Source organism: Leptopilina heterotoma, unplaced genomic scaffold (genome assembly GCF_015476425.1).
Source record: "Leptopilina heterotoma isolate Lh14 unplaced genomic scaffold, ASM1547642v1 Lhet_0, whole genome shotgun sequence".
In the NCBI taxonomy this organism is placed as follows: Eukaryota; Metazoa; Arthropoda; class Insecta; order Hymenoptera; family Figitidae; genus Leptopilina; species Leptopilina heterotoma.
The window spans coordinates 1,219,646-1,230,720 of record NW_025110811.1 but is presented as its reverse complement, the minus strand read 5'-3'; the positions used below and the strand labels follow the sequence as shown (position 1 = coordinate 1,230,720).

At 23.8% G+C, this 11,075-nt stretch overlaps 1 protein-coding gene across 2 annotated transcripts; it reads left to right on the top strand.

Annotated features, from left to right (window-relative positions):
- The first annotated feature begins 2,161 nt into the window (after window positions 1-2,161).
- On the top strand, window positions 2,162-11,059 carry LOC122507138 (inner centromere protein A-like). Of its 2 annotated transcripts, none has more exons than XM_043619736.1 (9): window positions 2,162-2,351; window positions 4,985-5,440; window positions 5,561-6,772; window positions 6,949-7,101; window positions 7,287-7,480; window positions 7,571-7,754; window positions 7,945-8,145; window positions 9,734-9,848; window positions 9,948-11,059. In XM_043619736.1, exons 1-9 carry the CDS (start codon window positions 2,340-2,342, stop codon window positions 10,142-10,144), a joined length of 2,724 nt encoding a protein of 907 aa, XP_043475671.1. In that variant the 5' UTR covers window positions 2,162-2,339; the 3' UTR covers window positions 10,145-11,059. The 2 variants fall into 2 exon arrangements, with proteins under 2 accessions (XP_043475671.1, XP_043475755.1); XM_043619820.1 differs by having other exon boundaries at window positions 2,258-2,564.
- Window positions 11,060-11,075: the final 16 nt, after the last annotated feature.

Below are 11,075 nucleotides of genomic sequence, written 5' to 3'. Positions count from 1 at the left end.
ACTATTATTACTCTCATTATTTCTCCGTATAATTCAATAATTATAATTACGAAAAAAATGTAATTACAAGCTCATTTAAAATCATTAATAAACAATTATTTTATTAAAGTTTTCTATAAAATTACTTAAATTATTTTCAGAAGTAATAAAATTCTTCGCAGAAATTCAATTATGTTCAAAAATTTATAAAAATTCTTGTCGAAAATTCAATTATTTTTATAAATAATAAAATTCTCCAAAATTTAATTATTTTTAAAAATTTGAATAAAATTCTTGTCAAAACTTCAAAAATTTTCCTCAAATTTAAATAAATTCAATTATTTTCAATAAAATTTTTTTTTAAATTTCTCGAAAAAGTTTAATTATTTTCAAAAATATTAACAAAATTTGTTGTCTAGAATTCAATTATTTTTAATTGTTAAAATTGTATAGAAAATAATTTAATTCCTTGCTAAAAATTGCATTATTTATGAATATAATTGAATTCTGGAGAAGAATTTTATTTAAAATTATATAAAAATAAATTTAATTCTTTCGAGAAAATGGTTTTAAAAATAATTGAATTTCTGTGAAGAATTTTATTAAAATTTTTGAAATTGATTGAATTCCTTGCGAAAAATTTTATTATTTACGAAAATAATTGAATTCTGACCCAAAAAACATTTTCTGGTAAAAACAATTCAATTATTCAAAAACTTCTTGATAAAATTCTTTATGAGAATTCAATTTTAAGCAAAACATTCAATTATTCAATAAATTAGGTATTTATTTTTCTATTTAAATAATTGAATTCTCGTAGAATTTTCTCATCAAAATTAATTTAAAAATGAGTCTCAGTTATAATTTAAAAAAATAATTCAATATTAATAATAGCATTATAGCGTGAATTTTAGAAATAATTGAATTTTGAAAAGGTTTTAAATTGAAATCTTTGAAAATCTAAAGTTTTTATACTTTTAACTATTTAACAATTCTGCAGAATTGATTTTTTTGTCAATGTTTAATTGAACTTTTTTTTAAAAATTATTTGAAGTTCTTATTTTCTAATGTATGTTTACTTGAAAAATTTCCGAATAATCGAAATTTCGTAAAATTTGAATATTTTAAACAAATGGATTTGAAAATTTTCAAAGAATTTTTCTTTTAAATTATTAAAAATAATCAGAGAATATTCTTTTAGATTCAGGGAAAAAGTCAAATTTTTTTGGCAACCCTGTGAATACGTTTTGTCCTTAAAATCTTAAATCGTTAAATGAAAAGAAAAGAAATTATCTTCAAACTATATCTGCAAAATATATACCTAAAAGTCAGAAGGTAAGAAATAATGCTTTTCCACGAAGTGCTGTACACCATTAAGGATTTATAAAGAGATTGGTTTATGGCTGATAATTTTGGCACACTTAGAAATATTCCTCGAAAAACCTTTTTTTTTCAATGGAGGAAGAAAACGCATTAGAAGATGCAAATTAGACCTAGATGCTTACAATGGAAAACTTAAAAGGCTTAACTCCTCTGACCCTTATTGGTATATTTTATGTTACCTGAAAAAGAATTAATTCAAATTTATATCTGTGTAAATATTAACAATTGCTTAGAAATTTAATTGGAAGAACTGTTTTTTAACAATTTCATTTTGAATTGAATTTTTCGAAAAATTAGTGAATTTTGAATAAATAGAAATAGTTGAATGAAAATAAGATCCTATTTAAAAACTAGAAAATATTATTATATAAAGTTATATTATAGTAAAAAACTATTATTTTAATAGGTAAAAAAATTGCATTTTTTATGATAAATTATTTAACTTACTTTTTAAGGTTATGTTTAAATAATATAATGACGTATCAACATCTATTATAATATTAATTTAGACCTTTTATTACAAAATAAAAGTATTATATACCAGAAAACTAATTAATTAATTATTAATTATTGTTGTTAAAAATACATTTAACAATAATTTCTACAGTTTCAAATTTTAACATATAATAATTAAACACTTTTTTATTATAATTATTTATATTATAATAATGAAATAATTAGCAAAATTGCTCACTAGCTCACTTGCGAGAAAATACTTAGATACGACATCTGGTAATAAAAAATGGAATCATAATTATCTCAAGAAAACTAATTTACCAGCAGTATTTATACCTTAACGACTGTCGGTTATTTTTTCTCCGGAAGTTCGAATTTTTCCCGTCGAGCGTTGCGATAGACGCGCACACATTCACATTATTGTCATTCTACACAAGCGTGCAGATGTCGCAATTGGCTTTTTGAATGAAAAAGACGTTATTTTCGCAGGCACACCGGAAAAAAGCAGGTTTAAACAAGACATGATTGCAAATGTACGTGAAAAATAAAGTATATTGTTTATAGTTTTTGTGCAATAATGTGAGTATTGAAGTGTGTTTTTAAATCCAAGGAAGACGAAACTTTTTTTTAATCACAAACATTTATATATACTTGCGCTTGTCACAACTTGTCGTGCATGTACCTTATACATAAACTTCTTCTCCTTCTACAGTAAATAAGATTTCATCTGCTTATTTTCAATCACAGTGAGTAAATAATCAACAGTATTTTTTATAAAACGAGAAAATTTTTTTTGAAAATTGTTTCTGAAAATTGTTTTCTACATTTGGTTATGAATTCACAAAATTTTGTTGCTAACACAAGCTATATATAAACTATATGTAGTTGTGACAGACTCTTTTCAATGGCCATTGCATACAGGCAAGCAGTAAAAAGCCCGCTAAAAAGATTCACTAAAGAAAATTTTCATTTCTTAGCATGTGTTTTAATACTGAATGTATTAAATTTGTCTTTTGAAATTTTTTTTTAATTATTGCTATAATTTCTATATTTTTATCTGTAGTTTGTAAATTGCTTGGAATTTTGTTTATAATTACAGGCCTCGCACTCATCTACTAAAAACCTGCTGTTTACTACTTTTTTTTACGATTTGCTACTATTTGGATACTCTTTTTTATTTGTTACACTAAAAGCTACTTTTTTCCATTTTTGAGAATTTACCCAAAAGAATTGAATAATTTAAAAAAAAATGTTTATAAAATTCTTCGCAATCATTCAATTATTTTCATAAATAAAAAAATTTTCACATGAATTCAATTATTTAAAATAGAATTTTCCTAATATTTTTCGAAAAAAGACAATTATTTTTATAAATAATAAAATTCTCGTCAAAAATTCAATTATCTTTGTAAATAATAAAATTCTTTTCCAAAATTCAATTATTTTCAAAAATATTAACAACTTTTTACGCCAGAGTTAAATAATTTCCATTACAATTTATATTAAATTCCTGGAAAGAATTCAATTATTCTCACAAATTTTAATACAATTCTTCAATGTAATTCAATTATTTTCAAAAGTATTTATAAATTTTTTTGTCCAGAAATCAATTATTTTAATAAGTAATAAAATTCCTCGAAAGAATTCAATTATTTTCATAAATAATAAAATTTTTCTCAAGGAATTCAATTCTTTTTTTAATTTTAATAAAATTCTTCGAACCAATTCAATTATTTTCAGAAATATTGATAACATTTTTCAGAATAATTAAATTAATTTCTATACAAATGTAATTAAATTCCTTGAAATAATTTAATTATTATCAAAAAATTTTAATAAAATTATTCGACAGAATTCAATTATTTTCAAAAATATTAATAAATTTTTTTTGCTAGAATTTAATTATATTCATAAATAAAATTCTTCGAAAGAATTTAATTATTTTCACAAATTTTAATAAACTTCTTTAAAAGAAATCAATTATTTTCTACGCAAACATTAATTATTTTCATAAATAATAAAAATTACACAGGTATTCAATTATTTACAAATAATAAATAATTAATTAATTTCTTCGTAATAATTCAATTATTTTTATGAATAAGAAAATTTTCTACAGATGATTCAATTATTTTCATAAATAATATAATTATTTACCATTATTCTTTTCAGGAATTCAATTATTTTAAAAACTTTATTATAGTTCGGTGACAAAAATTCAATTATTATTTTCATAAATAATAAAACTCATCGCAGGATTTCAATTATTTTTTATATAATTTTAAATTAATTCCGCTAAAAATGCAATTATTCTTAAAAATTTGAATAAAATTCCTCAAAAAAATTCAATTATTTAAAAAAATTAATATAATTTGTTTCTAAGAGTGTAATAATTATTTTCAACTCATTTTTAATTACATTTCTCGAATGAATTTAATTATCATCAATTTTTAATGGAATTCTTCGTAAAAATTCAAATTTTTTCAAAAATGTTGATAAAATTCTTTAAAAGAATTCAATTTTAAGAAATATTCAATTAATTAATAAATTATTTATTTTTTTATTTAAATAATTGAATTCTCGTAGAACTTTTTAATAAGAATCGATTCACAATTAAATAAAATAAAATGATTAAAGTTTTGAATAATTTTATTTATAAATTTCAAGAAAAAAATTATTGAATTTTAAAAGAATTACTTTTGTAATTTTTAGAAATAGTTAAATTTCAAAAATGCCTTACATTGAAATCATTTGAAATATTTTTATTCCTTTAAACAAAATAAATAGGTTTTTAAATATTCATTTAAAAAAATTATTCTTTTTTTTGAATTTATTTAAGAAATTATAAAAAAAATTGAGTCAAGTTTAATTAATTCGTTAACTACTTTTTTTTATTATTTTCAGTTTTTAAGCTTCTTTTCGTTACTTTTTTAAAATTAATTATCAAGTACGAAGCTTGTACTTATTTTACAACAAAAAAAAATTTTTTCTTGCATCCTTTTTTAGTGTTTAGAAAAATATTTTTTAGTATTTTGTATTTTGAAATTGAAGAATTTTCTCTTTTTTGCAACTTTATTTATTGATTTGATTTGAAACTATTTCAATAAAATATAGAAATTTTATCTTTGTTATTTAATTTATATTTTTTATTTCCGTATTAAAAAAGATTTCCACGATGGAAGGATGGACGAGGGACAGAATATTACAAATTATATCTTCGGATATGGAACGTTTAAATGCCGAAAAAGCAGAAATATCAAAATTTCTCGTTGATATTGTTAATGAAAGTAAAGAATCAATGGGTTCATTATTTGAACAAATAAAAGAATCGTCATCTAGGCCATTAATTCCAAAAACTCCAAAAGTAGTGAGAAAGAAGAATTTGAAGAAAATTGAAACAATACCAGAAGACGATTTGGTAGAAATCGAAAAATTAACTGTGAAAACATTAAGAAAAGAGTCTGAAATTCAGAATAGTGATGAACCACTTGATACAAGACGAAAATCAAAGAGAGAAGCGTTGAAAAAAGCTGGTGATGTTATTAGGCAACAGCAGTCTATTACTCTCAATAGTAAAATGCGAAGACCCAGTGACGATAGTGATAATACAACATATAGCAAGGTGTGTACAAAATCAATTATTTTCAAATACAAACTTCAATTTTTAAATAATTTCAGATTTTAAAATTTAATTTTAAAATTTAAACAACTTTCCTTATTTTATAACATTTTTTTTCTCTAGGCTTCTACAGCACGTGAGAGTCAAGTAAAACGTCTACATTCAATAAGAAGCTCGGACGAAGAAGAGTCAAATCATCCGAAGAAACAAATAAAGAAAGAGCCTCGTTCAAGTACAAGATTAACAAGAAGTAAACAAATCGAAGATCCAGTTTTGAGTTCAAACGAGGAGGAAATCTTTGAAGCTCCAACAAGAAATAAATCCACGATGAAACGAAAACTCGACAGTATTGAATCACGAGGATCAAAGAGAACACTCTCGCCACGAAGTTCCGAACCAAATTCAAAGAAAGCAAACATTATTGATGAAACCATTGACGGTCCAAGTCCCGATGACACTATGGAACCTTCCATGTACGAAGATGCAATCGGCAAAGCAGTTCCCATAATGAATTCAACAATGAAACCAACATCCCTCGGCAATCAAACTCGTGTCATTTCAAAAACATCACTCAACAATCAAACTCATGTCGTAAATGAAACTCGTATATTAAATCAAGCCGACAATAATGATACACTCACAAATAATTCCTCATCACAAAATCAAACACACACAAAAATGATGAATTTAACCGTTGTTCTTGAAAATGTTAAACCAATTACGGAAAATGGAAGAATTTCAAGAACTCGCAGTGGAAAATCAAATGAACTTGTTAAAGAAGCATTTACCGTTCCAGTTGCAATTCCTCGTGTTACTTTAACGAAAATGAAATCAGTTCCCGAAAGTGATCCATTGATAACAGACGACGAATCATCGCCAGAGAGAAAATTGCCGAAAGAAAAGAAGATGTCGAAGAAAATTGAGAAGAAGAGGGAGATTGAAGTTAAGCAGAAACGAGTAACAAGATCGAGTTTATTGAGTGATGAGGAAGTTGATTTGACTCCTGGTAGGAAAATACTTGGCGAAATTAATAGAGAAAAGAATCAAGAGTCGAAGAGTAAATTAAAGAAAAATATGTTATTCAGTCCTTATTCGAAGGAATCGGTGAAAAAGAAGATTGAGGCGTTTGAACAAGCTGGACTTTCAAACCCAATTGAAGTTGATACGGGAATGCGACTCACGAGAACAAAAACTCGAGCTCTTGCTGCTGCCAGTGACACCGATCAAAGTTCGTCCAGTTCTTCAATTACGCAAAAATTGGCACGCAAATCACTCGCTAAGGCGAAACAAATTTCCCGCGCAAAGGACGCTAAGGAATCTGAAGACGCTAAAGAGGTAAAACATTTTTTTTTTCCCCACTAATCTTCGATTATTTTTACAATTTTTTTTACTAAAATAAAAATACTATTTACTCGATTTAATTATACTTATAATATGAATATAATTAACATTATATTTATTATAATTTTTATAACGAGCTAAAAGAAATATTTTACATAAATTCCTTTTAGAATCCTTCGCATTTGAAATTCCCTACAAATGATAAGTTGGTGCAAAAACAACAGCTCAGAACAACTCCAAATTCGAAGATTCGACCACCAATGCCTTCTTCATCTAGTCGAGGAGGATTCACGACACCATCAAATCCTCAATCTCTCTCTAACGTGAGTTTTCTTTTCAAAATAATAAAAAAATCTTTAAATTAAAAACCAGTTCCTAATGCAAAATTTGAAAAATAAATTACTTTCATAATAAATAATCAAATTTCAAAATTTTTCCCCAAGTGTAAAACTAATTTTTCATATTTGTAAATTTTTGAAAATCGTTAAATTAAAAAAAAAATTTTTAGTATTCCAAGACAATGACAGGATCGCGCACAAATATTGTGACGAATGTGGACACATTTATTCAAGTGAAAGGATCTGCACAAAAGCCGACTTCAAATGATAAATTATTGGAGGAAAGAAAAAGAAAGCAACAAGAAGAAGATTCCAAAAAGAAACGTGAAGAACTTCTGAAAGCCCAAACGGAAGAAAGAAAAAGGTGAAACTTTAGATTTTTCTACAAATTTTATGCAAAAAATTTCTAGATTTGTACTATTTATTTTAATAATACTTTCTTTTTTTTGTACAGAAAACGCGAAGAAAAAGAGCAAAAGAATCGTCTCGCGAGGGAAGCCAAAGAAAGGCAGGAGATGGAAAGAAGATTACAGTTGGAGAAGGACAAAGCTGATAAAGAAAAGAAGATGCAACACTTACAAGAGATTCAGAGAATTGAAAATGAAAAGAAGCGAATGGCTTATCAAAAACGTGTTTTGGTATTGGAATTTAACATATAAAAAATATAAATTAAAGCAATGCATTTAAATGAATAACAACGTACAATGTTGAATACATTTAAAAATATAAATTTAAAATTTAAATTAACTTAAAATTTATAACTAATAGAAAGTAACATAATTACAATTTTTTGTTTTATAATTTTAAACAATCTTTTCTTTTTCTTAGGAGAAGGAAGAAAAGCGTAAACTAGAAGAAGAAATGCGATTACAACGACTACGAGAACAAGAGGAAACGGAGAGGCAATTGGCCGAGCAAAAGCGACGGGAGCAAGAAGTTGAGAAACGAAGAATTGCCGAAATAAAAGCCCAACAAGCTGCTGCTGAAATGGCAAAAATTAAAGTTAATATGATGTCAGCTCAAGCCAAGGTATTTCATTACATTCAATTTACCTTAGTTTCTCAGGGTATCTACAAGTCTTAAACAGTCTGTGAATTTTCTTTCTCAAATTAAACGAAATCCATTCCTGTTGGGCAAATAAATAACAATAAGTATTCAAATATTTATTAAACAAAAATTAATGAAATTTGACAAATTTTATTTAGAATTTCTAAAACAATGACGTTTTTAAAGAATCGCAATTAAAATTTTTTGAAAATAGTTGAATTTTCGAAACTAATTTTAAAAAAATGAAAAAATAGGAAATTTTTTAAAATTTCATTAAAATAAATTTGATATTTCAAAGAATTTTATTTTCTCTTTATTTAAAAAACTATTTTCAAGTTATTTTTGTATTTTTTGAAGAATTGTAATTAAAATTTTGAAAAATAATTAAATTTTACAAAAATGTCCGTATTTAAGTAATTCAATTATCGTTGATATTCAATAACTATTGATTTAAAAATAGAATTTGATTTGAAATTTTAAGAAATAATTAAATTTTAAAAGGTTTTTAAATTAATATATTATTTTTCTTGTTCTTAAAAAAAAAGTTTTAATATTTTAAATTTTTAAATTAATGTACCTATTAAAAATCATTGAATTCTTGCAAAGAATTTTGTAATTCGAAGAATTTTATTAAAATTTCTCAAAATCCTAATTAAATTCTTTTGAAGAATTTCTTTTTTTTTTTGAATAATGGAGTTTCATGAATAATTTTAATTGACAATTTTGTAAGCAATTGAATTTTAGGAACAACTTCTTTCAATTTTTTAAAATAATCGTGTTTCCAATTAATTTAAATTAAACATTTAATTATGTATTGAATTTAAAATTAAAATTTTTTTAAAATAATTAAATTCTTCTTAGAATTTTATTACAATTTTTTAAAATAATTTAACTCATTCCAGGAATTTTATTAAAATATAGAAAATAATTAAATATTTGATTATTGAAGTTTGTTAAAATTGTATTGAAAATTATTGAATTTTGGAGAAGAATTTTATTATTTTTAAAAAATAATTTAATTCTTGCGATGAATTTGGCTACTTATAAGAAAAATTGAGTATTGTTTCAAAAACCCGAATTTCTTAAAATTCAACATTTTGTCTTCTCTTTCACTGCATTTAGCTTCATTATTTTTGGGCTCTTCAAAAATACTTTACTTATTTAATAGTCTCCACTCTTTAGTAAAAAATCAAAAATTCAAAAACCCGAATTTCTTAAAATTCAACATTTTCTTTAAAGATTTTAAAATCATCATTTTTTGTTAATAATTATAATTAAAAATTTGTTTCTTAAATTTTATTACAATTTTTTGAAAATAATTCAAATCGTGCGTAGAATTTTATTACAATTTTTATAAATAATTAAATAATAACTGAATGCAATTCTTGCGAAGAATTTTATTAGAATTTTATTGAAAATAATTGAATTCTTGCGAAGAATTTCATTACGTAGAAAAAAAAAATTGAATTCCCGCGAAGAAAAATTTGTAAAAACCCTGAGTTTTCTTTTTTTTGTCACAATTTTAATATTGAAATTTATTTCATCTATTTATTATTTTAATGTATTACAGAAACAAGCAACGGCTCAAAATAAATTAATAAACAGCTACAAAATCGATAGTGAGCCTGATAGTGATTCTGATGATGAGCTGAGGCCAAAACATGATATTCCAACTTGGGCTAAAAGTAAAAATCTCTTTAAAAAATTAATAGTCTTTTAAATAAAATTAAAATCTTGCTAAAATATTCTTTATCGATAATTAATTGTTATATTTAATTTTTTAGGTTCTTATCGACTCAAGCACTTGGCAATGCAGGAATATGTTCCAATGCAAGCAGTAATGGAACTTTTTAATGTTAGAAAATGTTCACCAGATTTATCCGAATTATTCCAGGGAATTGATAAAAACAGATTGAAACGTACGTCGAGTGCAATTTGGAAGACGCCACCTCGATTCTCCATGATGGATGCAATAAATTGAAATAACTTTTTTTTAAAAGAAAAAAAAAAGATGATTCTTAAATATCCTTTTAATTCAAATAAGGAACTTTCGAAAGTAAATTGAAAAATGCTTCGATTCATAATCAATATTTGTTTACAGTATTTTATTTTTAATGTTGAGAAGCGTCAAGTACTTTTTTATTAATTTAGTATAAGAAAACTTCGCTTCTAAATTTGTTACAATTTTTTTACTTTTTAAAGTGACTTTTTAGAGTGAATTTTTTTTTTTAAACGCATGCATTCATTTGTTTATCAATTCAACACGGATTATTATTAAATTTAATATATTAATAAAAGTATTGAGTGTGTGAGAGGAAAAGAAAAACGATTAGAAAAATGAAAAGAGTAGGAAATTTTTGAGACGGCAAATCGCTGGGCATGTTTTTATACATATTTTCTTATAAATAATTGAAACAATGTATAGGCATAAAAATTGTTTCTCAATAAACAGTTATTTTTTATCAAAAAAATTAATATGCGATTTAGCGATAAATTTGGTTAAAATTTTTTTCTAAATTTTAACTGCTTTTTTTATTATTTTAATGATGTGGCCCAAATGGAAAAAAACAGATGCACATGATTTTAATAACAAAATTTTTGTCAATTTCTTCTGGAAAATATTTTATATTATTAAACATTTAATTATAACGACGCTTCTTAAAGAATTTAATGATTTTAATTCTTTAAAAAAAGAAAAGAATAGATACGCACGTGCTACTTCTAAATGAGCAATGGTGCAGGAATTATTACACGTTCAAGTTCATCTGTCTTTAAATAATTGTAAACTGGAATCTAAATGTTTGAAGATATCAATCAAATATTTATGAATGTCCGTATTTATGTTTAAAAAAAAATTTAATTTCATTAATTATTTAATAAATAAAATTAAACAAAATTCAATTATGTTTATT

Bases quoted from the DNA above. Each gene is read 5' to 3' on its own strand.
- LOC122507138 (XM_043619736.1), top strand. The intron at 8,146-9,733 runs GTATTTCATTAC...AATGTATTACAG, and splicing joins TGATGTCAGCTCAAGCCAAG to AAACAAGCAACGGCTCAAAA. The intron at 9,849-9,947 runs GTAAAAATCTCT...TTAATTTTTTAG, and splicing joins TATTCCAACTTGGGCTAAAA to GTTCTTATCGACTCAAGCAC.